The sequence below is a fragment of the Conger conger genome, chromosome 2 (genome assembly GCF_963514075.1).
Source record: "Conger conger chromosome 2, fConCon1.1, whole genome shotgun sequence".
Lineage (NCBI taxonomy): Eukaryota > Metazoa > Chordata > Actinopteri > Anguilliformes > Congridae > Conger > Conger conger.
In genome coordinates this window covers 67,704,990-67,732,355 of record NC_083761.1, presented here as the reverse complement: position 1 = coordinate 67,732,355, position 27,366 = coordinate 67,704,990, and the positions used below count along the sequence as shown (strand labels likewise).

Here is a 27,366-nt window from a genome sequence, read left to right as displayed (position 1 = left end):
TACAGGGAGCACAATACATCTCCCCTACTAAACAGGGGAGTACTGGACCCCGCACTTCCTAGAAGCATATACAAACAACAGGTGGTAGCTGGGGTGGTGGAGGGCGAGTGCAATTGTGCAAACCAAGCAAGCATGCAGAGGCAACCTACCCGAGGAAATTGTTTGGGTGACCTGCCCCTTTAATGTAATGTGATGATAAACACAATATCACATTTTAAAAGATTGTCCACAATAATTGTGTATTTATTCATTTTTGCTGCATGACCACGAAACTAAAGAATGATGGGGCGGCCTGTAGCGTAGTGGTTAAGGCACATGACTGGGACCCACAAGGTTGGTGGTTCTAATCCCCGTGTAGCCACAATAAGATCCGCACAGCCGTTGGGCCCTTGAGCAAGGCCCTTAACCCTGCATTGCTCCAGGGGAGGATTGTCTCCTGCTTAGTCTAATCAACTTTATGTCGCTCTGGATAAGAGCGTCTGCCAAATGCCAATAATATAATGTAATGTAATGCAATGGGGGCTAGAGACGTCATCGTGGGAGTCCCACACACTGCAGCTTACTGGAGTTACACTTAAACTTCACCCAAGGTCAAGCTCTGAGCTCCTTTTCACTGCTGTTTAGTAGGGCGGCCTGTAGCGTAGTGGTTAAGGTAAATGACTGGGACCCGCAAAGTTGGCGGTTTAATCCCCGGTGTAGCCACAATAAGATCCGCACAGCCGTTGGGCACTTGAGCAAGGCCTGCATTGCTCCAGGGGAGGATTGTCTCCTGCTTAGTCTAATCAACTGTATGTCACTCTGGATAAGAGTGCCTAATGCCTAATGCCATTAATGTATAATGTATATAATGTAGTCCAAAACATTTGGCTGCGACCCCAATCTAGAGAGATAAATACATTTTGGCACATTTTGTTTATCGATTAACATATGTTTGTACAGCAGTGCTACATGCTAGCATCACCGGGAATTTTTAAACTGCAGAACTCTCTCTCCATTCCCCACTACAGCCTGCCTTGCATGCACTACCTAGATATGAAGCAAGTGATATTAACAACAGCATAGCAGTCCACTGTGAGTGTGTGTATGTGTTTGTGTGTGTGTGTGTGAGAGAGAGAGAGTGAGAGAGAGAGAAAGAGAGAGAGAGAGAAATAGAGAGCATGTCTGAGCATCTGTGTGTGAATATTGACAGGAAGGTTACATGTAATGCAAATAACCATGCATTACAACAGTGGTATGTAGAAGGGCATCTCTGAACACACAATGTGTCAAACCCCAAAGTGGAGAGGCGAGAGCAGCAGAAGACCAATAAGTCTCATAAATACCTAATAAAATGCTCACTGAGTGTATATTCAAATAAAACCATGTTTGATAAATGAGGTCATGTGTACCCAGTACTACATATGGCTGGACTGGACGTTCATAAATTAAGAGAAAGAGGCGGAGACATTATTCCCGAGGGAATTAATGAATAAAAATTGTTTAAAAAAATCACAATCAGAAAAGAAACAATCTTCTTATCTCAGAAAATCACTCTTCAATGTCTCCAAGAGGTTTGCAGAGTAGTCAAGATTATGGCTTTGTTCATTAGAGGACTTATTTGTGCCTGCTTGGGATAAAGCAACTCAACAATGTTTCTCTCCACAGTAGCACAGTACCAGAAGTATTGTCAAAACCCTTTTTCTAACAACTGTTCAATGTATGCAGGTGAGCCCTGGTCTTTTGGAATGTTTGGCTGTCACACAACAATTGGTATGGTCTTCCATTAAGTTCCTTTGTAACTGGTGTAAGGGGTAAGGTGTACTTTTCTCAATTGATTATTAATTGACAATGTGTGTTAACATAAAGACAATCACATGATTACAAATAACCTTTTAGTGTTAATCCTTATTACTATTAGACCACTATCTGAATTGCTTACTAGGAGTCTTTCTCTGTCTCTCTCCCAGCAGACAAACAGCCTTTGACCTTAATATCTCTGCTTCTCAGCTAGCACATTCTGGTCTTACAGTAGGGCCAATAAGGGGTATTCAGAAGACAAAATACTGATAAATTATAATGGCCAGTGTTTTAACTGTTGGCACACTTCAGTGTTCAGTATTCAGAGTGCTGGACTTTTTGACGGGTGTTGACGGTTAAAACTGCTGGGTTCTTAAGTTGCCATTTTAAACACTTTTTAACGAATTCTTGCTTCCCCGACAAGTGTATCCAATCCTCATGTGGGTAATGCAGTTATAGCTCAAGCTACAACTGTTAACAAAAGCAATGCATCTGCTACATTTAAAACATCTCTAGTGTTCTTCTGTCCAACAAGCTGACCAACTAAAAAGTGAGATGCTTCAGGGGGGGTTGGCTGTAGTGGACTTGCCTCCCATGTTTTCCAACACTCTTATCCAGAGTCTCTTATTCCGAGTCCTAGCGTGACTATACAGATACAATTGGAACACTTGAACAATACATCAACTTACAAACTAGCATAGCATAGTTGGCAGCGGAAAAACCCAGAGTACAGCAATATAATATCTAATACAATACAACAATATCTATATATAACTATATATAAGGGCCATTATAATCTATGGCATATACAAGGCTAATCATGAATTGAATTGCAATAATCCAGGGACAGGACCATTGCTTGTACGAGGAGCAGCATAGAATAGGTAGTGAGGAAGGGTCGGATTCTCCGGACGTTGGACAGACACCTATGGGCAAAGGGAGTAAGAGAACATTATTATTTTACTTTATTATCGAATGAGCTGATTGTCCTTGATACTGACATGCACACCTTCATATGACCCCTCTTAAGAGGTATTAAGGATGGCATTAAATGTAAATGTTTTTTAGAACACTGACTGTCAGCAAGCGTGCTGCCTCAGCAACAATAAAGATTGGATCTAGTGTGAAATATGAAGCGGATTTTTCCTGCTCAACCAAAAAGAGTATTTACATCCATATTGAGTGATTAGTGAAGGAATCACAGCCCTTTTTCTATACTTAGTCCCCCATATTAGGGGGCCAAAGGTAATTGGACTATTTGCTCCTCTTCTGTTCCTTTCATTATTAGGTCATGCACAAGAAAGCTTACAAAAGATCTAGAGTTGATTCTAGGTGTGACATTTGCATTTGTTGATGTTGTCTCTCAACATGAGGACGAAGTGTCAATACCACTAAAGCAAGCCACCACGAGACTGACAAATGTAATTTATCAGATACATTTCCAAAATATTGGATGCTTCAAGATGTACTGCTTGATACATTGTCATAAAGCAAGAATACTGGTGAGCTCAGCAATATCAAACAATCTAGTAGACCACAGAATACCATTGTAGTGGGTGACAGAAGATTCATTTTTAAACTATTTTCAACTGTCAAACAGATCATGAACACTCCAGGATGTTGGCATTGATGTATCAAAGACTACCTTAAAGAGCAGACTATGCCAGCATAACCTCAAATGTTCATTACAAGAGGCAAACATTTTAACATCAGCAAAAATATATTTGGTTCTAATGCACAGGCTGCACAATCTTAATTGTCAATATTCATTCAACTGGAAAGATATCACAGTATCTGGTGATGTCTATGGGTTGCAGGTTGACTTCAGCCAGTCATAACATGTAAAAGATTCACAGCCAGATAATAAATATGACAACTTTTTGTAAGATTATGTTAATGTGCCAATTACTTATACTCCCCTAAAATGGGTTGTGGGGGTGGGTGGTCATGGAGGACTACATATAAAAAAGCTGTAAGTGCTACACCAATTACCCGACATTAAGCTAATACCCTCTAATTAACCTGTACTGTAAAGTTGTATCCAAATGAAACTGGTTACTAATGACTGGTTCAAGATGAAGAGTACTTTTAACACTTGTATATTCACCTGTGACGGAGAAGTCGACAGGTGTTTTTTGCATTCCACAAGTAGTCTGAACAACAACAGAATAAATCTTTCCATCCTGCTTCGTTGGGTTGTTTATAAGAAGAGTGAATTTCCAATAGGTGCTGTTCAATTGCTTCCGGATACATCTGAAGCGTCTTTGAGAACCACAGGTACCATTTTCACTGCAGGAACACATTTTCTCCCACACAATGTTAATGCTACAATTTTCTTTTAACGTGACAGTACAATCCACCATTGCATTGCAACATTCTGCTGCACAGTACACCTTACCACAGTTCAACACAACAGTTTCACCTGAAAAACAAAATGCATTAAGATATTAGTAAACATAGCATGCAAATGGTATTTAATAATCGTTGGAATAACCTCTGCTTGTGTTCCAATTGAAATGATAAAAAGAAAGACATATAAACTCTAAAGACTATGCCAACAAGGTTATTTCAGCAGTATATTAAAAGAGCTGGCATTACAGGCTGAGGTTTATGCTCAAGTATTCAAAAGCTGTCAGGGTTTCAGGACAGAGGAGCCAAGCGCAGACTCAGGGATAATGTAATAGCAGGCTTTATTGACATGGGGCAGATCCAAAACGTAATCCACAAACAGGCAATGGTCGAGATCCAGGCTGACAGGTACATGTGGGGCAGCCAGAGAGTAATCGTGAAACAGGCAGAGTTTAAAAACCGAGGAGACAGAAAAGGAGAGGTACAAATCCAAAGAATCCAAAGCAGATTCAAAGAAGCCAGGCAGAGATCAAAAACCGTAAATTCCAAAAGTGGAGTGGAGTGGAGCGGAATATAGTATATATAGTAATATAGTTAAATAGACTGCTAACAAGCACACAATGAGAAACAGGTGAACTGAATGGTAAGAGATAGGAAGGAAGTACATATAAGGAGTGGGGAGGCAGAGACACAAAATGAGACCCAGGTGGAATAAATGAACGAGGGAATGAAACTGGAAACAGACTATGGTGGTCACAGAGGGAAACAAGAGGCGAAAACACTTGGGATGCTAGGGATCAGGAAACAAAACACAGAACCTGACAAAAAGTATTTTCAGATAAAAAGTGTTAATTTCATTGCTTAAGATGGTGAGACTCACCAGCTAGAGTTACTGACAGGACGCTCAAGACAGCTGTACACAGACACAGTAATGACATCATCTCTTCAGAAAATGTATTCGTTCAGTTGAGAGTACCTAGAAACAATAACAGAAGTAAAGATGCAGTGTCATCCCCATGTTGGAATGTCCGATGTCTGTCCCATCACTGTAGCACCTGTAATCTAGTTGCAGTCGAATGTGTTCTTTTCTAAAACACATACTGCTAGTCACTGCAAGTCACCAGCAGCGCTGCCCTGTCATTATGTCAGAGGATTACCCATTCATCCTTAGAGGGTGACAGCCATTGCAACTGAACAGATTCATTGGGATGTACTGTAACACTACAACAGCAAACATTTAACAGACAGGACTGTAGTAGTATGAAATAAAGACACTGAAATAAATTAATTTTACCTCTCTATATACAGTACTTTACCGTAAACAAAAAAAGATTTCATCCAGAAAAAAACATATCTGCAGAGTGTAAATAGGAATCAAAGTGGCAAGAACTGATAAGAACTTTTATTATTTTCTCTGTTTGTCTCCCAATACCAGAAAAATTCAAGAAAGAGGGGTGACATTGGCTCAGGAATTAATGGCAGTTATCTGGCAGTCGGAAGGTACACCGCCCGGGGTGTATCAAAGTGTCACACCTGTAGTACATGCACGATCATGTAGCCGATGTCAATAGCCACCCACTTTATAACGTAATGTAAATAAAATGTTTTCCCTTTGCTATTATGGGCTATTGAGTGTAGATTGGTGCGCAAAAGTGGGAATTGTATCCATCGATAATCTACAACACAAAAAAGTGCAAAAAGTGAAGGGGTCTGATTACTTTCTGAAGCCACAGTATATCTATCAGCTGTGTATTTCATTCACTTATTAATTATGAATCTTAGCATAATACGACTATTACTACTATCTTGTCATAATGCATTGTGCTGAGTAAAAATCTGTGCTAACATTATTATTAGTTTATCACATGGACACAAAATAAACAGAGAACATACCTCAAAATGTCTCAAAATAAACCAAACAAATTTGCTTACTATATAACAATCCAAAATGACAACTGAAATAAAACAATAATGCCTGAGCATGTAAAAAGTTATATACAATTCAATTGTATTTGCATAGCACAAAGATGCTTACAGAAGGGAAGAAAAGGGGGGAAATATCAGCCCTGAGCCCCTAGATAGCACATGAGGTAAAACAAAGAAGAAGAAAATAATCCAAAATAAAACTCATTAGTGTGGAGAAAAACTCTCAAGCAAGTTTAAGTTGAAGATTAGGAGCCTATTAAAAATTAAACAAATGTGACACAATCCTCAATAAAATAGCACTCATTTAATTGTCACAATGTTTGGATGGGAGAATAGCAAAGGAAAGGCATAGAGACAGAGCACACCAGAACACTGCACTCTTGAAATCCATTCTGAACTCATTACAAATAACTGCCCCAGACCATGACGACCATTGGCCAAATCACAATCCTTCAGCCGATTCAGATATGTCCAATGTTTCTGGGCTGACCAAAGAAGAAAAGCAAAATTCAAGAGATACTCACAACTTCAGATGTTTTATCTGTTCAGTGGGAAATCTCCTGCTGTATGGAGCTGGGCAGGTTTCTCACTTCCACCCAGTTTCTCTTTCAACTGCATCTCAACTTATCACTGGGTCTCATGCGCCCCCCCATGGTAACTGAGGCGTGTACACTCCTCCATGCACTCTACTGCATCTTGGCTTACAGTCTTTTTATAATCACTAATGTCACCAGCTTGTGCTGAATTTTGAACACTCAAAATGGTAAGCACTTGTAACACAGCCTGTTCGCCTGTTCAAAACATGCATTGTGCATTCATATCTATATTCAGAGCTTGCACTTCCAAGCTCATTGGTTCAAATTCCTAATTTCTCATTAAATATTACAGGAACATTTGTTTAGATCGCCCACACAAAAGATACCTATAGCTTCATTGTTTAGTTGTTTTTACAATACTTTACTATAGCAGGAAAAAATACTTGATACAGGTTTCAATATGGTCTTTTTGTGGTTCTAAATAAAAGGAATAGTGGAAACATTAGAAGAGAGTGGAATCATTGAACAAAATCAGAATACTGTAAAATAAATATGTAATTACAACATACTGTGGGTTTGTTTCAGTTTCTTTTTTTTTTTTTTACATTTGCAAACAAGCATTTTTTTTTAAAAACTTTTTTTTTAACTTTTCACTTAGAAGATTTTTTTTCATTGATTTTACAAAAACTCAGGCTGAACCAACAAAAACTATACATTTCTAGTCCAATTTGAAAATCACTGACAGAAAATAGTGCATCTACTGTAATGCCACTGGTTGTTAGTGTTTTTTAGATCATTGTTCACAAAATATTCTAGTGCTGGTGCTTTTCCTTTGGGACATGTTTGCAGTGGTTTTGTAGTTTTTATCCATTTTATGAATGAAATGAACTGTTGTGCCAAGCAGAGTTGTAAGAAGAATTTAGAAAAACAATTATAATGAACTGTAATCATAGCAACAAAATTATTGGTACAAAGTGGGAAAAATATCCTGCAGTGAAAGAATGTCCTCTACCACATGAACCCCCCCCCAACCCCCAACTCTAAGACGAGAAACAAGACCACCTCTCTGAAGGAGTACTTGTCATCTGCCATTCCATTGATCACCTCCACCTCCTCTTCCTCCTCCTCTCACTGCTTGATCTCCATTCTAACATCCATCTGACTGCTCCATGTTGTCGCTATGTTGTTGCAGGTGGATACACATCCTTACTCCTACTTTACCTGGACTCCATTACTCCTACCACTGAATAAAATCAATCCTCAGTCATTTGAGCATCAGCTCAAACTTACAAACGGGGGGCGGGTGTGCGTGTCCTAAAAGGTTGAAAACCCCTGTGACAAAGGATGGTGATTAAATCTTGTATCCTTTTCCAAAGTAATTGGTGTCAATCCATTTACTTATCCTAAAACATGCTTTTTTGGAGTAATGTTCCAGTTACTTATAATTTTGAGTAGTTGGATATATTGGTAGTTAAATCTCTCCAAGGGTGTAACAACAACGAATCCAGGAAGTAAGCAAGCAAATACAGCATTTCAATAGTTTCAATATTTCAATATCACACCAATAGTACCAATAGTGAAAGTTATGGTGTGAATGCTTTGCGACCTCTGGACCAGGACTTGCCATTATTCAAACCAGCTCTGTACCAGAATGTTCTGAAGGAGAATGTCCGGTCATCTGTCCATGAACTGAAACTGAAGAGCAACTGGATTATGTATGCAGCAAGGCAATGCTCAATTCTGAGTGGCCAATTCAAAGTTCTGACTTGAACCCTGTAGCAGGACCTGAAATGAGCAGTTAATTCTTGAAAAGCTCATTTGTCTCAATTCAAGCATTTCTGTGAAAATTCTTCCCCAGCAATGAGAAAGACTGATCAAATTATAGGAGGCATGGTTGCAATTATTTGTAGCTGAAGGTGGTGCAAATAAAATAAATATATATCTTTTTGTGTTTACTCAGGTTCCTTTTGTCTAATATTACATTCAGTGTGAGCCTGAAGCCTGTAGCCTATCCACTTTGAGGTTTGAAGCGTGGTGTGTTCAGAGATGCTCTTTGGCATACCACTGTTGTAATGCGTGGTTATTTGTGATACTGTCACCTTCCTGTCAGCTTCGGCCAGTCTGATCCTTCTCCTCTGACCTCTCATTTCTGCCCACAGAACTGCTGCTCGCTTGATGTTTTTGTCTTTCACACCATTCTCTGCAAACTCTAGAGACTGTAAGTGCGTGACAATCCCAAGAGATCAGCTGAGATACTCAATCCACCGTCTGGCCCCAACAATCATTCACAGTCAAAGTCACTAAGATCACATTTCTCCCCAATTCTGACAGTTGGTCTGAAAAACAGCTGAACCATGTCTGCAAGCTTTTATGCATTTTGTTGCTGCCACATGATTGGCTGAATAAATATTTGCAATAATAAGCTGGTTTACACATCTACTTAATAAAGTGATCACTGAGTGTATATTGGTGATACAATGAAACCAGAAGTGATGTTAAACATAACTCCCATTTTTCCCATAGGCTACATTTGCTTGTAGGCATTTCCATCTTAGTAGGCTACTTGTATTACCAGAGAATGTTAGAAAATATGTTTTGTGGCTTTAAGAGCATTGCACTGTGGTTTTACATTGGTTGAATTAGAGCAATGATTAGCCTTAGCAGAGACCTGGTTGCCATGAGGTATCGTTTTGAATTTACTGATTTCATTTGTTAAATTAGAATTTTGTGGAAACAAAGAAGTCGACAACCTTACAAAAATTACTGCAACCAGAGTGAAGTAATACCGTGCAGTGATGTAATACCACAGATGAACTGTACTGTGCAGATAAAGTGCAGCACAGGAGTTCTACTTCATGAGTAGTGCACAAAATATTGCATAATACTGCAGCAATACTGCAATAATTATAATCATAGCATCTACAGTTGAACTGCAGTTATTGTTTGGGCAAATAGATATAATCTGCTTCATGGAATCAAAGCAGTGTGTCTCTTCACTCACTTAACCCACTGGAATGAATTCTTCATTTCATTAATTGAATAACCAACATGACTGGATAAAAACCTGAATGGAGTCTCATGTTACCTAGCGATTTGATCAATGAGAACCAAATTGATCAGCTGTAACATTCAATATAAAATGCACAGCATTTTAATTTTTTCGGCATCCAGAGGTATTTGACTATTGCCAAATTTACTAAGCTAATAGTATCCAGTTTAACTTAGAAAGCAATAGTCAAATTACCAGGTAACAATATATATTTTTTCTTGCAATGTAATAGTCTATACTCTTTCAAACTCTGCCAAATCAAATTCCGTAGGAGTGGTATATACAGTATAAGCATGTTTAAACTGTACAAGAGGCTTAATATTAAATTATATCTAACACTACGGAATTATATTTAACAATAGGCAACACCGTATGAAAGAAAAGAGCATCCAGTACCTTCATTCAGAAAAATTTTAATCAAAACCCCTGCCATTTGGCAGTTGAAAATGGCAAGCCTCAAAACACCTTATTCTATATCCAAGGGAAGGGTGAGGATACAGCCATTATTAAGAACAGCAAACCAGATTCTTCTCAGTACTATATCACCACATGTAACTGCAAGGCATTATGCAAAAACTGCTTCATTGTCATTCTGTAGGCATTGGTCCACAGGCTTATATCACAGTATGTCCGCTACAACATGTATAATGTGATCATGGCATAATTAATTAACAGTACATACAGGAATTTCTTCCCATTATTCATTTAACAGGACTTCAATACTCAAATATCCAACATACACCTACTTTCATACAGACAGTTTTTCCAAAAGCATCAGGGTTACTCCAGACTCAGATCATGGTAAATTGCTCACTGATTAGATGTTTGCCACAGGACTCCTCCTCTTGCGTGTTTCTCTCCAAAAACAAGCTCTTCAGAGAGAGGGGAAGCCAAGGGGGCTGCAGCAGGGGGCCTGTGCCAGGACGGTGCAGCAGGCTGAACGGAGGGGTGGCCAGTGTCCTCACCACTGGATATGAGGAGGTAGCGTCTGGGGCTGCTCCTGCTGGGAGTACTGCGTATGGAGGACCTGCAGCGTCCGTGGCGAGTCCTGGCCCTCCAGCCAGTCGTGGTAGAGCCGCTGCAGCTCAGGGTTCATCTCCGGCAGCCGCACAGGCAAACTACTGTAGGCCTCCTCCATCTGCTGGGACAGGATCTTATCCGCGCGCCCTCCCTCGCCCTCCGCCTGTCCCCGACCGCCCAGGCAGCCTGTCGGCCGCACGAGCGGGGAAAGAAAGGCGTGGAATAAGGAACCCTCATCATTATAAACACATTACATTTACTGAGGGTAACAATTCTCGCCAATTAAGAATTCAGTCTCTGTAACCACTTTCAAGCTGGCTGGGGAAGCTGGTACAGGGAAGATCGTGGCAGTTTCAGTGATTACCTCCAGGGCAGGAAAGCACCTCCACCAACTGGTACGGCACCCTGCCCTTTCTCATCCGGTGCACCAGGGTCTGGATGTTACGGAAGCCGTAGATGGCCGCAAAGTGCAGCAGCGTCTCTCCATCGCGCTCAAGGGACACCTCTTGGAAGTCACGATTCCTGGGGCACAGACACAGAGGAAGGTCCACAAGTATGAAGTTTACAATATGAAAAAATAACAGGACAACATCAAAGGCTCCTTTATACAGTTCCGAAGTATTGCAATAGCAAGGCCAATTCCTTCTACACTACACCGAATACATTTGGGGTTGAGATACGAATGTTTTTGTAGACTTCTGAATTCATCCTGCTGCAACCATCATGGGGGGGGTCTCTGCCATCTCACAATGTTTCTGTCATCAACTGCAGTTGCTGCTGTTGTTTTCCTTGGTCAAACTGTTCAATGTCTGTTGCTCAGTACGCCAGCAATTTATTTCTTTTCAGAACATTCCAAGTTGTACAATCTATCCTCAACACAATGGATTTCCCCTCTTTTTTAAGCTTCAAAATGGCTTGCTTTTCTCCCAAATACAGCTCCCTGGTCTTCATGTTGGTTTATCTTTTCGAACACAAATGCAGTTTTCACAGGCAAAACCCAAGGCTAAAAACAAGATTAGACATTCAGAACTATTTATTGTTTAATGTCAATCGCATGTTCCAATACTTTTGCTGACCTACAAATTGGGTGGTCTGATACAAATGGTGAAATGTTCCAAATTGTTTAACAAATCCAGAAAAAAATACAAGTAAATAAAAGTTTTATCTGATGTACATCTTTTGACCTCAAACCCAATTGTCTTCAGTGTATTAGCAAAAACAAATGAATTGACCTTGCTGTTCCAATACTTTTGGAGGGCAGTTTCACAAACGATAATTAACTGTTCAACTGCATTATATCACGGATTAACAATTAAACACATTGTCTATTAAGGAAGCTAGACCAGCATTAGACCCCACACAGGCACTGAAATACAACTTCCTCTACAAGGCTAGTTCTGTGCAGATCCAAATATGTTTATGCAATGCTGGTGGACTGAAATACTATAAACTATACAGAAAATCTATGTACTATACAGCAGGTTATTGCTCATTCCAGTCACAATCTCCAAATCATCCAAATGACTCAGTAATTTCACTAAGCCCACATATCTGGTGATAAACATACTAAATAGATCTACTAGAGGTCAAACTAAAAAAAAGCTCATCTTGTAATAATACAGTCATAGCGCTGCTCTGATAAGGCCTTGATAACTACTTCTGTTGTTTTCGCTCACTAACATACTGTCTGTAAACTAAGCGCTGCCATGGCCAACGATGCCAGGACAAATGTTATTTCAACACCCTCTAGTGTTAAAAAGCGATTATTACATTCAAGTATGATTGTGCATTACTGCCTGATAATTTGGTACTTTCCGAGGGACAAAAAAACGATCAGGTCCTTGTTTATTTTACTGCTTGAGTCATACAGGTGGTGATTTCCGACCTAAATTGTACCATTATATCTATTCAAATTAGTTTAACCCTATATGTAACCAAAATTCTGATCTGTTCATACAAGTGGGTGAGGAAGGTATTAAGAAATAATGAAGATCATCTGGGACCTGAATGTCACAGACATGAGTCTGAGGAAGACACCTGATGTGCATTTCAGCAAGCAGACATGTGTGCACGTGATAGACGTGACCAACCCTTCAGCCAATTATGCATCACACAACAGGGTGGCCATTCACAGCTGGTCCTCACACAATTCAGATTCCATACCAAAATGTGGGTATTTACCCTTGTTTTTACATTAATATAAAACAAGCTGAATTCTGACCTAAACCTGTATCACTGCCTTTACAGAGAGAATTCAAAAATGATCACACTTCTTAGTTCATCAACTCACACAAGAACAAACAAACACTCACCTCAGCGTCTTATATACTATTTCATTCACCTCAAAGCCAAACAGCTCCTTGGCAGCATTTTTGAAGATGTGTTCCAGGAAGCCCTCTGATCCTCTGCCTTCATGTCTCACCAGACCTGCCTCATCAGCCTCCCCAAACCTACACAGGGTCAGTCAGACACACTCAGATCTCTCTCAACCATTTTAAGTCAAGCTGCTTCTTCAATACAGAGTCCCACCCATAAGCACAACAGGTGTTACTCACACGTGATCCAAAGGGACAGAATCCAAACTCTCAACTGTCACTTTCCTCTCCTCCATCAGCTGAAATATTTCACCTGCAATACAGCACAAAACAATGATGCTACACATATGATCGCAGTCATTGCAATGCAGATTTAAGAATTCACATGAGATAATAATACTGTAAGATATAATAATAATAATATATAATAATGTAAGATAGGAGAAAACAGACAGTTAAGGTCAGGCAGTTAATAATATGAGGATGATTTACACTCTCAGCACTGCATTCATTTCCTCCAAACAGAAGGGAGGACATAGAAGCACATAGACAGTGTGAGGATGAGGGAGAAAGGGACAGGTTGCAAGAGACATAATGTGGAATGGCAGAGAGAGAGAAGGACGGAATGAAATGGAGACACAATAGTGTTCAAACAGTGCGATTTCAAGGTTATTGCCAATTGTTACGTGATGTTATTGAGTGATCCTCTACAACCCATATCTTCCTTGAGGCCAATGCCATCTTGCATAGGGCACAAATAGTCGCCCAGTGGTCTGAGGAGCATGGCACCAACATTATCTGAATAGCATGGCCTTCATAACCACCAGATCTGCGCAAATAAATTAATTTACAATTGAACCCAGGACATTATGGAAAGTCTGATGAATGACTTTGTTGTAGAAGCGTGGTGCTGTAGTTCTCCTTCCTGCCACAATGCATACAGGTCATACTCAACAGCCCGCTATGAGGCATATTTTTTTAAAATATGAGTTTACATTACATTATATATGAATGGCATTTGGCAGACGCTCTTATCCAGAGCGACGTACGATTGTCTCCTGCTTAGTTGATTAGACCAAGCAGGAGACAATCCTCCCCTGGAGCAATAGAGGCCTTGCTCAAGGGCCCAACGGCTGTGCGGATCTTATTGGACAGGGAGTGTTAGGGATAACGGTCAGTAGTGTGAGACAGGTATTATACAGTAGGTAGAGACAGCTACATGTTGAGAGTGTGTGTGCACAGGACAGGCTGTGAGACCTGAGGTAAGCACGCAGTCAACATCACGACTCTCCAGCAGGCTGTTGAAGAATTCATCTCGGACTGCCTCCAGCTTCTTGTCAAAGCAGGGGGCCACGACAATATGGAAGACCTTGCCTGGGGTCAGCTTCTGTCATAATACAGGACAACACACCGACTCATTTTTCTAGTTCTGAAGTATGTGCTGATAACTGCAACTGCTAGGCCCAACCATAAGTATATTTAATAGGGATCTTAATATATTTTGGCCCTGACCTGTTGTTGTGTGAAGAAATCCTTGACCAGGGAGCCCATGATCTGTTGAGGGGACTTGGCTGTGCATATATGTGGGGTGACCAGACTGCCCAAAACGCGCTCAGCATAGCGAATCCATCCTGATTGCATGCAAGCATTTGTAAACACACACACACACACAAACACACACACACAAGCAAATGCACGCACAAGCAAACACAGAAAAATAACATGTTACAGTACAACCACATGCATTAACATCATTGAAAGGGCAGTTAGCACTGGCTTCTGTTTTCAGTGAAGCATGTCGATGAATTTTAGTGACAGTGAAATTCAGTAACCAGAATGGGGAAAAGATAGTAGGGGAGGACTACTGAGCTCCATCAACACTATCTCCAGGGTTGGGTGTGAAGTTACCCTACCTCTATCTCCCTCGGCCAGGACTTCATTGCTATCTCTGTCCTGTCAGACCTCCAAATGGCAGAATGCACTGGTCCCTTTCAATTCCTTCTTCAAGAACAGTGAATCTTGGATTCCTCAAGTATTCTTTGTTTATTAAACCAGTGGGTACTAATCATTTATGAGCATCACCATACACTTTACAAAAAATATGACGAGTGTTACCTGGACAAGAGGACGTGAACATAGGGAGGGCATGAAGATCATGATGTCTGCGCCGGAATCTCTGAACAAACTCCCTCTGGCTCTCCAGGATACTGAAGCCGGCTGCAAGTGTGCTGTCGAAAACATGATGAATGCCTGCGAGAGAGGGAGCAATTTGAGAAAATTCACAAGGCCAAATGTTTATGAACACAAACAAAAATGCCACCAACTCCAAACATGCACACACATGCACTTGGCAAAGACAAAAATGAAAACATTCTCCTGGATTCAGGTGGCTGTTCTGGCAAACAGCAGGCAAAAATGAAAAGAATTTGTGGAAGCACAAAAAGACTGGGTACTGAACAATCTGCGTACATGTTCACCATTAGATCCATCCGTTGCGAAAACATTCATGCTTTGATTCTAGAATATTCTAGCATATCTCTTGCAGTGCAATGTAACACCATACATTTACCACACAGTCACTCACCCAGGCTCTTTAAAAAGGCACAGAGTTTCTGTGTGGCCTCTGGGATGCCCAAACAGAACTTGACAGCAAAGAAAGGTAGGGACTGGGGGCACACAGAGACCACCAGCACTTTGTGTTTTGAGGCATCACATCTCTGCATATGAAAAAGAAAAATATTTTTGTTCAATTTATAAATTCACCAAAGACAAACACACCCCCAGTGGGGATGCCCAATAATTCCTCAAAATACCAAAGAAAGTCCAACGTGAAAACGACCGTTAGTCTGTGTATCTATTTAATCAAGTGATGTACATTTCCTCTTGACCCATCCACAATGGTGATGAGAGAGGGGGTTCCAGTTTGTCGTACCTCGTTTAGGCTGAGCACTTTCTTGAACTCCTCCAGGTTCTGCTGGGAGATGCGCTGGCTTTCTTCCTCTGACAAACAACCCTCACAAGACAAGCATGAACTCAGCAAAATCTGCTGCACCTGGTGGGGTTCGCTCACCTGGATGGATGGATTGAGATATAGAGATAGAGAGAGCTTAGAACATGACCCCCCTATGACAGGGTTTGCCTTTAGGCCATGAAACCATTAGATGATATGCGACAAGATATGCATGTGAGCAAGCCAGGGTAAACAGACAATTTCCAAACATAAATAACTCATTTCTGTAAAACAAAATGGCCTGATAAGAGCAATAGAATAAGAAAAGAATGAATGAGCAGAGTTCTTCCAGATAAAGCCACATCTCAGCCTACCTCTCCATTGGCCACAGCCTTTTCCTGCAGCGAACCTGGACCTTCTTTGCTTTGTTTCTTGCTGCACTGCTGTCAATGTGCAATTGTGTGTGTAAATTGACACAGGCTAAAATCTAAGCAACAAATTGCACCATACTGATTCACAATATTGAAGATCTACTTTCATTATACATGAAACCAAAGGTATATGACAACATAAAATGACAAGAAGCAAACAATCTTCAAAATCAGTCTTAAGCATACAGCCTGTTTATATAAATATGTGCCATCAAATTAAGCACTGTTGCCTGGTGCTACAGAGAAATCTCACTCAAGTTTGCTTTCTTGCCATTACATTTTTAAAAATGTATCACAAGCGTTGCTTACTGACCTACCATTGAAGACGTTTGGAATGGTTAAGTTTACACAAAGGAATGTACCTTACCTGCTTGGAGCAGTTTTCACATTTTTCCTTTAGCCTTCCGATATTGATTTCGGACATTGTTTTTGAAAAATCTGTAGAACAGACAAAAAAAAGTTCGCTTCGGTTCACTCAGTCAATCATTTATCCACATAATAACGTTACACCACACACTTCGCTACGGGTTCTAGCACAGGACCATCGTGACTTGCATAGCCTGCATTTAGCGCCTCAACCGCATACAGCCTAAACCCCGCCTTTTAAACTTGTTTCCTTAATGTGGGAAAATCCGCTTCAGTAAAATGGTAAACAGAAAGAATACAAAGAGTCTCATGCTTGGCGTGACTATAATGAATGACAGCGCACTTTCGATCAAAACAAAGCTGCAGTTCTGTTCAGGTGGATAGGAATATTAAGAACACCAGTTGATGAGTACAAAAGCAAAAAAAAGGAAACATCCTCAATTATGCTGCCATTCTGTCTGTTCAACCATAAAAATGCTTGCTCGTTGGTAGATCAACCTTATCGTAATGACAAAAAAGGAAATATCAGAGATAAAATGACTATGTGTTCTATTAGCTTTGAGTAAAAGTGGCCTATGACCAATGCGATATGACCTTCTTAAAAAGGTGACAAAAGCAAAACCATACAATCATCAACAAAATTGCAATAAACTGAAAATGTATCTTCAAGCGTTTGTTACGGAACCGAAATAATGAAACCATGAAGTGCCAAGGACACATTCTCCCTAAAGTAGGCTACCTCAATTGACCTAGCTTGCTGACTAAACTACCGGCTCACATCAAACGCAGTAGATCCCTACGTATTCAGACTAAACGTAGCTATCAGCTCAATAAGAGAAAAACGTGTTCAAATTGTGACTCACCGGTCTGATTTAGTGAAGCACGTAGTTACACATCTGCCTTTTGTCAAAGGCCGCCAGACCCTTGCGACAGACAGACTGCACCAATGCGGAACGGTATTTTGATGCGGTGTAAGTTACGATAATGTAGGCGACTTATGCTAGCCACATATCTAAAAGATGTTATATGGTTAGGGCTTGCGCATTTTAAGACGTGTCAGATCAACCGGTCTCTGAAGCCCAATGCAGGCTACATGAGAGCAAATCGCGCGTTCCAGAGAAACTGTACTTCGGTTTTTTCAACTACATTGTGTTCTACCTAGCGCCTGCGCGGAACTGGATTCAAGGCTTGGATACCACACCTTTTTACTTTTCTTTTACCTTCATAAATCTTTTATTTTTTAAAGCGACTTGGGTATATTCTCAGAATTTCCCCTATTTAAAATGCAGTGACGCAGGTGTGAAAATACAAATGCTATGAACATTTAAACTAAAATAAAAAAAGTCGTATCACCAAGTATGACACCCAGCTAGACACATTTCCTTCATGCTCTTACAAGAAAGGAAAAATGGGGGAAGGGCTAAACTTGCCTTATAGCCAATAATAATTGTACAGACCCAGGAAGGAAGTAGAATCCGCCTAATATGTGTTCTCGCTTCCTCATTCCCAACGTTTAAACGAATTTCGTTGTGAGAATTCGATAACAACACACCATACTTTAAGACACCGTGCCAAACCCATGAAAAGGTAAGGAGGCAATTCTTTCTAAATTGTAACTGATTCTGTCTTTTGCCAATTGCAACGGATTACATAGCAGCTTGTAAAGGAATTTATCGTTATAGTTTGTTTAGTCGTTATAGTATAGTTGTTTTTTTTAAGTGAATAGCTAACTGCAAAAGCTCACAGAACCACGCGCAAGAAATAATTATTTATACGCATGCAGTCAAATAGCTTACCAAGTGGCAAATAATCGACGTAGAGACGTCGCTAATGAACTATATACGTGTGTATGCGCTCATTGCAGTGTAGGGCATGAAACAAATACTTCCTTAGCAGTATGGTCGGCTGTCACGTCTGCACACGCGACTGAATGGACAAAGGGATCACTTTCCAAGAAGTAATGTAAAAATGAGTAGGAATCATTCCTATCCCCCAATTACACACCTGCTACATAGACATCATACTTTCTTTTCTTTTCTTTTTTTTGACAGATGGGGTATATGGTGGTGGCGGAACACACTTCCAGTCTCTTGCATCTGAAGAGATTGCCTGGAATTCGCTCCTGGTCACTACTAGTTGGTATGTGTAAATACTGATCAGACATCAATGTGCAACTAGATTTTATATCTGCAGACAGTTTACTAAAGCCTGTCTTCATCTGCCTTTTAAAGTTGTTTGGTGTTAACTTGCACTGTAATTATTTATTTAACTGACTACAGGTATATCCTCTGTTGGTCTGGCTGCAGCATACTACAGCACAGGTGAACAAATGCTCCTTCAAATAAACAACCTTTGAGCAATTGCTAATTGCTAAGTGATTACCTCATCTGGATTGAATGACTTTGAAATGATCTAATGGAAATAAAACAAATGGCATTGCAATACAATTACAGTTATGTAATGGGCTGTTGACCTGTATTTTCTCTTATTTGCTTTGCAGACAGTGTGCTATGGAAGCTGTTCTATGTGACAGGATGTTTCTTTGTGGCTATGCAGAACATGGATGATTGGGAGGTATGTCACACACACACACACACACACACCAGCCATGTCTTGAAAGCAGTAGCATGTTTCATGGATACATCAATGCCCGGTCACCTGGACATACTACTTGAATATATTTGGATATGTAATACAACTCACAATTATATGTGTATAAATCTTTTCCTTAATAAACAACTTATTTATGCCTAAAGAAATGTTCCAAAAAGGGGCAATAAAGTATAATTTGACTTGGTTTTCAGGAGGCAATATTTGACAAATCCAGAAGTGTGATAGAGCTCAAGACGTTTAGCCTGTATGCCAAGATACTGACTCTGTGGAAGAGAGGTCAGGAGAAAAGTAAGCATAGCCTCCATTCATGTCTTGCACCCCAGTCCAGACATCTTTGCTCCTGTGCCCCTGAATGAGCAGAAAAGTGTCCATTTATTATTCCTCTTATTAATGTAATGTTTCTTTTCCTTAACATCTCACTCCCATCCCTCCAAAGTGATGCTAGACATGCAAAATGTGAGAGATGTGTGTGTGGAAGAAGAGAAAGTGCGGTACCTGGGAAAAGGTTACCTGGTCACGTTGCGAATGGCCACGGGCTTCTCACACCCACTCACTCAGAGTGCAACTCTGGGTGGACGCAGGTAAAGTGTGACTAAAGGATGACTATTAAGTGCTATACAGGTTTACTGAAAATCTGTCTGAAATTAAACTCCTATCCTTTAGTGATGCAGATTCAACTGTTGCCCTGCTGAAGCGCTTCCTGGGGTTCGAGGAGTTGCAGCGCCGCTGGCAACAAGAGGAAGAGTGTGATGACAGCAGTGATTCAGAGGATCTCGATGAGCTTTGAGCCTTTATTTGTGTTGTTACCATTGCACCCTCTGTCTGCCACTCAAAAGTTCAATCAGTTTACAAGCATGAGGGACTTCTGACTACTGTAAAACATTTAACCATTTATCTTCTACTCCTAAAACGGACTAATGTAAGGATTATGTTCGTCACAGGCAGGTCCTGTTTTGTATCTTGTTTATAGATTTCAGCTGAATGAAGCGTGAGTACATGCATTCCTTTTTTTCAAATATGTAAGTGGGAGATTGGCCCAGGAGCATTGACATTAGTTGTGTGGGTATGTCACTTTCTGGAGGTTGACATAGATGTTGGCATTGTAATGGAATGTGACTTTCGGAAGATGAAGCATACACATATATAAGATCAACCTAACAATAAATCAAGTCATCAACACTGTAGCTGTGAATTTTAATTGGATGATTACATGCAAAGCAATGTCAGTAACTGCACTTTAAAAACCAGTCAAGACACCCACTTCACTCTTAAAGTATGATCAGGTCAATTCATTTTGGAGTTTTTCCTCAGTTCTTCCAGTTCTTCCCCCTTTCTCCTTTCACGGTTTTTCTTTTCAGCAACTTCACTTAAAATTTAATTAATGACCTACCTCATTAAAAGTACATTTTAGGAAAATTTGAAATGCACAAGCGCTAAAGATTTAATATATCATTTTTTGAAGTTATCGAGATGAGCTCTTCCCTCTCTTAGTTTTGTGGAAAATCCCCAGTAACCTCATTTGTGCTGTGTGTTACAGTATTTTACAATGCGTAGCAGTGAAAATTTTTACATTTTCTCTGGAGTTCAGAGGATAGTGCGAAAACAAAAAACTTAGTGAGCGGCAGTTCATTTAGACTAATGACAGGACAGAAAGACAAATAACCTTGTGATCGCCACCTGCACTGCTCATTTGCTTGTAGATCATCCCAGTCAGAGCTGTGTCCAGGGTTCTCTGTTCACATAGAGGGCATCAATGCCAGTCCCCTACTCCTTCCCCCCCCCCCCCCAAAAAAAAAAAAAAAAAAAAAAAAAAAAAAAAGGCTGACCGTCAACCGTGTTGCCCCGGAGAGAGGAGGTGAAAGCTGGATGGCAGCACCTTCTGGATGGTGACTTGTATATCTTCCAGCAAGCGGCGGATGGGGTCCAGCACCACGCTGACGTGCTGCTCAATCCACTCCAGAGCGGTGGACTCAGGAAAATACGTAACCATCTCCTGTCTCACAGCCTCCACCTTCAGCTCTACCGCTGTCAGCAAGCTGGAGGGCAGAGAGAACGGAGGAGCTTCGCATGAGATGCGCTGCTAGTGTTACAGGAGAGGTCCCACGTGTACATTCATAGGCAGAGTGGCCACCCATTCTTACATTAGAGAAAATTAGCTATGTTTAAAGAGACCTGCATTATATGTATAATTGCTGTGACAAAAATGATAATACACATTAGCTGAAAATGAACCTAACAAAGGGTACAATAGACATTGTAACACAACACTTACGCTGCTGCATGCTGCTGGATTTGCTGTCCCATAAGGGGGTTGATGATCTTCCTCCGCCTGTGGTATGGGGTAAACCACCCCTTCACAAACCTGAACCACAATGCCAGAGGAGTATGTGTCAGAAATGCTCTTGCTTCCTTGTTTGCAGCTACAAGTATAAAGGCGGCACCTTCTTCAGCCACCTCCCTGCCTGAGCAGGCCTACCAGCACACTCACTCCTCTGTGACACCATCACTCACATGTTGGTGTCCTGGAAGCGAAGCTCCTCAGACTGCAGCAGTTCACTCAGCTCCACGACCAGTTTAGCCAGCCTCTGCCCAGGGTAGGGGGAACAGCTGGCTGCACAGGGTGAGCTGAACAGACACCCCACCATGGCTGTATCGGCTATCAACCCTTCTCACCAGGGTCACTCGCCAATGCAATGCTTTTTTTGTATCGCCAGACCGTAGCCATTAAAAAACGTTTATTCCAAGAAAGAATTAAAACCTCAGAGACCAGCGTCAGCAGATGTTTGTAGCATTTCATTAATTTGGCCTCAATTATTAATACATTTAAATTTGACCACTGTTATTACAAAAGTGAAATTATTTACCTCACTATATCTTTCACCTCCACAGTGGAGATTCCAAGAGTCTCGGTTACCTTTGTCTGAGACTCCTTACTGAAGCTGCCTGCAACACACATTATGAATTAAATAAATATTATTCAGATGGAAATTGTAATGGCACATTTCAGTGTGTGAGAATGGTGGGGAGGGGCTGACCTTGGCACAGGGTTTCCAGGCAGGAGGCCAAGGAAGGTAGGCCTACAGGTAGCAGTTCACAGAGGACAGACAGGTGATCATACCTACCACAACAAACAATAATACTCTGTGTTAACATACCAAAAATACTCATTAAGCATATTAAGAAAAACATTATTGCTATCTGCAAAGTTAAAGAACTGACATGCCATTTCATAAGTATACACTATGGTGCCTTGTGTATATTAACTGAAAGCTGAATCCTGAGTAAATACAGTCCCCTGTATTGGGACAGCATGGCCAATTCCTTTGTTTTTGAGTACATTTGTAGTTGAGATAAAAAAGATGAACATGAGTTCAAAATTTCCTGGTATTTACACCTAAATGTGTTAAACTACTTAGAACATAACACCTTTGGTGTCAGACCACCACTTTTCCAAGTGAACAAAAGTATTGGAACAGAGCATATTTAAGTAAATGAAAGTAAGTAACACTTAAAAGTTTGGTAGCATATCCCTTGCTTGCAATAACTGCATCAAGCCTGCGACCCATTGACATCACCACACTGTTGCATTCTTTTGTGATACTTTTCCAGGCTTTCACTGCAGCCTCTTTCAGTTGTTTGGGGGGGGGGTCCCTTCAGTATCCTTTTCAGGAGGTGAAATGCATGCCCATGCATTTCTCTGTAAGTTGCCAGACAATGCTACCATCACAAGTTGCATCATCAATAAAGATTTGTGAACCCACTCTAGAAGCCATGACACTTCCTCCACCATGCTTCACAGATGTTTTGGATCATCAGCTGATACCTTAATTCTCCACACCTTCACCCCTGTGGAGATTTGTGATGTCACTGACTGATGTTTTGGGGTTTTTCTTCACAGCTCTCACAATGTTTCGGTCATCAACTGGTGTGGTTTTCCTTGGTCAACCTGTTTCATGTCTGTTGCTCAGTACGCCAGTGGTTTCTTTCTTTTTCAGGACATTCCAAGTTGTTGTACAAGCCCCCTCAATGCTTGTTCAATGGATTTCCCCTCTTTACTAAGCTTCAAAATGGCTTGCTTTTCTCCAAAAGACAGCTCTCTGGTCTTCATATTGGTTTATCTTTTCTAACACAAAAACATGCAAGGCTAAAACCAAGAGTAGACATTCAGAACTATTTATTGTTTAACCAATCAATTGAACAGGACACACCTGGGCAGCAAGAAACACCTGTCAGTCACATGTTCAAATACTTTTCCTCACCTAAAAAATGGGTGGTCTGATACAAAAGGTGGTATGTTATAAGTTGTTCAACAAATTTAGATAAGAATACCATGAAATAAAATCTGAAATCGGACCTATCATCGGACCTATCATCTCATGTACATCTTTTGACCTCAAACTCAATTGTCTTCAGTGTGTAGCAAAAATAAAGATATTGACCTTGCTGTTCCAATATGTTTTGAAGGGACTGTATATTAATTGTGCATTGCAGATCCACTGAGTGGCACTCACCTTTGCCAGCCAGTGATGGCAATGCCCTGCATTTCTATCCCACTGGGCAATGCAGCTGCCACCTGGAGCCACTGAAGATGGTTGTCCACATGCCTCTGAGTGGAGGTCACGCAGGTACTCACGTCTGTGGACCCTTTAAAAGAGCTGGCTGCCCACACTTTGGATAGTCCTGCACTCTTGTAGGTCTCCAGCAGATTGACTGAAGATTGAAATAGGAACAAATAAGGAGCAAAATAAATTAAGAGGTATAGCTTAACCATATCCAACATTCTGCTTTCCACATCCTCCTTCACTAACGGAAAATAAAAGACCTACCAGTATATAGGAGTGGCTGAATAAAACTCAGATTAACTGATGTGTACCTGTGCCTGCCACATCCAGAGAAGGGCTGTAGTCCCACAACATTGGCTGGACCAGTTCTACAAGACCGCTGTCTGTCATGGAAAAAAAAGAAAGAGAAGAAGGTGGAAGCAGACAAGAAGGTAGGAAGGGGAAAAACTAAGTAAGGCAAACTGCAAGCTCGGACTCCTCACTCCTGGTTTTGATCTTGGGAAAAAATAAAACCCTCTCCTGACCCCTCACCTTTGAGAGTGCTATGGGATATGCTCCTCAACATGTCATCCCACATGATGAGACTGAGGTGAGGCCAGGTTGCTCGTATGAGCTTCGCCACTTTCGTCACATGGCCAAGAAACAGCTGGTGAATATCATGGCCAGGGATACAAAGCCAATTCCTTGACTCCTCCCCTTGGCCCAAGACATACACCTGAAGAGTAAGATCATATCATTATTATTATCATTGTTATTGTAATGGTAATAATGACTGGAGAGCAGCTACTGGATCACAAACACAATATAAACATTGCTTCACCTGAGACAATGAAGATGTGTGCCTATGTGTAAGCTAGAGGATGATTAAATGTCCCATCGCTTTCCAAACCCTTATTTAATCACAGGTTTTCACAATTATACTTTATTTAGATGAGCCTCAAGCCAAAAGGATATGCTGTGGCCTGACTGTACTAAACTATATAACTATAAACTGGTGCAACAGTAATTGTGACAGAAGCCTGAAACTTAGCAATCCTTCAGTAACAACTCTGGTAGCCAAATGCCATACCTCATCAGCCCCAATGTGCAGACACCTGATGTCAGGGTGTAGCTCCAGCACCTGACGCACCATCTGCAGCACCAGGTTTACACTGTGTTCCCTGTGGGGATTCAGAGTTCCCAGACTGTATACTGCCTCACGCAGCTCCCAGAATTCTCTGTGCTTTAGAACAAACTGAGAGAGAGATAAAGAGAGAATATTAACTTGCCTTGTGTTCACTCCATCTTTACACAACATGACCATAAGCTCCCCAACATCCTTTAGTAAATCTCCTCAATAATACAAAAGGGTATTTCATTTAAACATCAGGAATAAGTACACATATACAAAATGCACATATACTAGCACAGGTGGCTGTCAGTCTTACCTCCAGATGTCCAAAAGTCTGCACCAGTGGAATTACTTCTAAGCCATTGGACTTTGCCAGATCCTGGATCGATTTGATCTCCTCACGGCTGTGTATGATAAAGGTGCTACTTAGCCAGTGGGAAGACTCGATTAATGAGTTATAAATTACAACTTCACTTCATGGCAGTTAACACTCAGGTAATTAGAGAAGAGGCTGTTGCAACAGAAAAGTATGCCATAAGTATTTAAGACAATAAGGAGGTAAAGCGGAAGTCCTGCTATATAGCATTTCCGGTTTACTGCTAAGTACTATGCTTGCGGATTTCATCATAGTCAGACCTGTGCACCAAATGCAACAGCAAAGATGACATTATCTTTCCTGGGATGGCCAGTCTCACTTTGACTTTTTATTAATTTAAATCATATCATATTCAGTATATAGCTATGCATTTAAACCCTGAAAAACATACTTTGCATCCAGACTACATTACGTAGTTTTCTTACATTTAGCTTTTGCCGCTCTATTTAATAGAGAGCAGCATACCGGAAGTGTCATTCCCGATACATCCGCTTTACCTCCCTATAATGATAATTCTTACAATGGACATTACAAAGTCAACAGGTAATAATACCTTGAATAAGGCCATATAATATGCAAAATAACGCATCATCATAAGGAAAATAGTGAATATGCAATACATTATGCCGATGACATCTGATGTAATTGAGACTAGTTCGGAGTAAACAAAACCATAAAAGGTAGTGTATGCAGTTTTTTTTTTATATGGAGGAGAGCAAATGTGTTTTGCAATCACACCTGTATAGGGGATGATCAGTAGCTTGTAGAACCTTCAGATCGCCCTCGTAAGGAAACGTGTCTTCATACTCCAGGAGTAAACCATCAGCACCCAAACGAGCAATCAGAGGGATGAGCTAGCAGCAAGAAGAAAACACCCAGTGATCACTTCATTAGGTAGGCCTGTAAACCAGCTTTTTAACGCAAATATTTAATCAGCCAATCATGTGGCAGCAACTCAATGCATAAAAGCATGCAGACGTGGTCAAGAAGTTCAGCTGTTTTTCAGACCAAATGTCAGAATGGGGCAGAAATGACGTGACAGAAGTGACTTTGACTGTGTAATGATTGTTGGTGCCAGACTGATGATGTCCTGGGATTTTCATGCACACTAGTCTCTAGTTTACAGAGAATGGTGCGAAAAAACCAAAAAAACCTCCAGTGAGCAGCAGTTCTGCTGGCAGAAATGCCTTGTTAATGAGAGAGGTCAGAGGAGAAGGGCCAGAATGGTCAAAGCTGACAGGAAGGTGACAGCAATGCAAATAACCACGTATTACAACAGTGGTATGCAGAAGAACATCTCTGAACATACACTTCTAAAAATATGTCTAATAAATACCTAATAAAGTGCTCACTGAGTGTATATATTGTGTGTTCAATTTATCCTTAACAATCAGTTTTATGAAAATGTTATGGTGTTGTCTTTGGAAAACTGAAAAACTTTCAACCATCTGAGAGATTGACTGTTACAAAAGCCTGCATACACAGTGGATCCCCAGGAGTCTGAAAAACCCTGATCTAGAGCAGGGGTCCTAAACTCTGGAACTTGAAACCCACAGGGCAGACCCAAACCAAGACCAGGCCAACCAAGATGAAAACTCAAACCAAAACTAGACCCATCAAGACTGAGATCTACACCAACATTAGACAGAAATTATACAACATGGAAGAAATAGTAGAAAATGGAAGAAACTGTATTTTTAAAATCAACAAAATCAACAACCAATTTAGAACCAAGAAACCAGGATGAGGTGGTTAACCACACAATGACATGCTTCAATCATACCTGGTTCAAATACTTAATTTGAATTCAAATATTTTCCATGCTTTATTGAGCTTGTCAGGTGTATTGGAACCTATGAATTATCCTCAAAATTGCAAGCCCTGCCTTTTGGTCCTCTTTGTGGGCTCAATTGCACTAGGCAAGATCAATCAGGCACAGAAAAGTATTTGAATCCAAAACAATTACATATTTGTCTCAGGTATGAT

General features: G+C 40.7%; 3 protein-coding genes and 1 long non-coding RNA gene across 13 annotated transcripts in view; 1 reads left to right on the top strand and 3 right to left on the bottom strand.

Moving 5' to 3' along the window:
* Positions 1–1,481: 1,481 nt before the first annotated feature.
* On the bottom strand, positions 1,482–6,633 carry LOC133122563 (uncharacterized). Of its 2 annotated transcripts, XR_009708117.1 has the most exons (4): positions 6,576–6,633; positions 5,006–5,101; positions 3,884–4,198; positions 1,482–2,702 (listed from the first exon to the last, which is right to left on the bottom strand). It is a non-coding gene; the product is annotated as an uncharacterized LOC133122563 (long non-coding RNA). The 2 variants fall into 2 exon arrangements; XR_009708116.1 differs by having other exon boundaries at positions 3,884–5,101.
* A 3,400-nt stretch (positions 6,634–10,033) lies between these two features.
* On the bottom strand, positions 10,034–18,123 carry narf (nuclear prelamin A recognition factor). Of its 6 annotated transcripts, none has more exons than XM_061231117.1 (12): positions 17,582–18,123; positions 16,720–16,790; positions 16,296–16,364; positions 15,904–16,041; positions 15,556–15,688; positions 15,087–15,221; positions 14,484–14,602; positions 14,229–14,358; positions 13,212–13,284; positions 12,969–13,106; positions 11,021–11,178; positions 10,034–10,842 (listed from the first exon to the last, which is right to left on the bottom strand). In XM_061231117.1, exons 2-12 carry the CDS (start codon positions 16,774–16,776, stop codon positions 10,598–10,600), a joined length of 1,395 nt encoding a protein of 464 aa, XP_061087101.1. In that variant the 5' UTR covers positions 16,777–16,790; positions 17,582–18,123; the 3' UTR covers positions 10,034–10,597. The 6 variants fall into 6 exon arrangements, 5 of the variants coding, with proteins under 5 accessions (XP_061087101.1, XP_061087104.1, XP_061087103.1 ...); XM_061231120.1 differs by having other exon boundaries at positions 16,296–16,361; XM_061231119.1 differs by lacking the exon at positions 17,582–18,123 and adding an exon at positions 17,458–17,476.
* LOC133121719 (cytochrome b-245 chaperone 1 homolog) lies at positions 18,117–20,515 on the top strand. The gene is made up of 7 exons (XM_061231122.1): positions 18,117–18,305; positions 18,770–18,857; positions 18,998–19,039; positions 19,219–19,292; positions 19,523–19,619; positions 19,768–19,912; positions 19,995–20,515. Exons 2-7 carry the CDS (start codon positions 18,770–18,772, stop codon positions 20,116–20,118), a joined length of 570 nt encoding a protein of 189 aa, XP_061087106.1. The 5' UTR covers positions 18,117–18,305; the 3' UTR covers positions 20,119–20,515.
* A 641-nt stretch (positions 20,516–21,156) lies between these two features.
* The window catches only part of hexd (hexosaminidase d), a 202,138-nt gene continuing 195,928 nt past the window's right edge, over positions 21,157–27,366 (bottom strand). For all 4 annotated transcript variants that reach the window (XM_061232633.1, XM_061232634.1, XM_061232635.1 and 1 more), the window contains 11 exons: positions 26,119–26,234; positions 25,321–25,408; positions 24,963–25,127; positions 24,425–24,608; positions 24,205–24,276; positions 23,843–24,041; positions 22,367–22,449; positions 22,196–22,274; positions 21,843–21,956; positions 21,604–21,693; positions 21,157–21,367 (listed from right to left, as the gene is read on the bottom strand). In XM_061232633.1, the coding sequence (XP_061088617.1) occupies positions 21,160–21,367; positions 21,604–21,693; positions 21,843–21,956; positions 22,196–22,274; positions 22,367–22,449; positions 23,843–24,041; positions 24,205–24,276; positions 24,425–24,608; positions 24,963–25,127; positions 25,321–25,408; positions 26,119–26,234 (1,398 nt within the window). In that variant the 3' untranslated portion in view covers positions 21,157–21,159. The remainder of the gene's footprint in view (positions 21,368–21,603; positions 21,694–21,842; positions 21,957–22,195; positions 22,275–22,366; positions 22,450–23,842; positions 24,042–24,204; positions 24,277–24,424; positions 24,609–24,962; positions 25,128–25,320; positions 25,409–26,118; positions 26,235–27,366) is intronic.

What these genes read in the sequence shown, in the direction of transcription:
- LOC133121719 (XM_061231122.1), top strand. Translation starts at nt 18,770, where the DNA reads ATGGGGTATATGGTGGTGGCGGAACACACTTCCAGTCTCTTGCATCTG. An exon ending in CTCCTGGTCACTACTAGTTG is followed by an intron (nt 18,858 to 18,997) that starts GTATGTGTAAAT and finishes AACTGACTACAG; the next exon opens with GTATATCCTCTGTTGGTCTG. An exon ending in TGCAGCATACTACAGCACAG is followed by an intron (nt 19,040 to 19,218) that starts GTGAACAAATGC and finishes TTTGCTTTGCAG; the next exon opens with ACAGTGTGCTATGGAAGCTG.
- narf (XM_061231117.1), bottom strand. Translation starts at nt 16,776, where the DNA reads ATGTCCGAAATCAATATCGGAAGGCTAAAGGAAAAATGTGAAAACTGC. An exon ending in GTTCACGTCCTCTTGTCCAG is followed by an intron (nt 14,603 to 15,086) that starts GTAACACTCGTC and finishes GCATGCAATCAG; the next exon opens with GATGGATTCGCTATGCTGAG. An exon ending in ATAGTATATAAGACGCTGAG is followed by an intron (nt 11,179 to 12,968) that starts GTGAGTGTTTGT and finishes TCTGTGCCCCAG; the next exon opens with GAATCGTGACTTCCAAGAGG.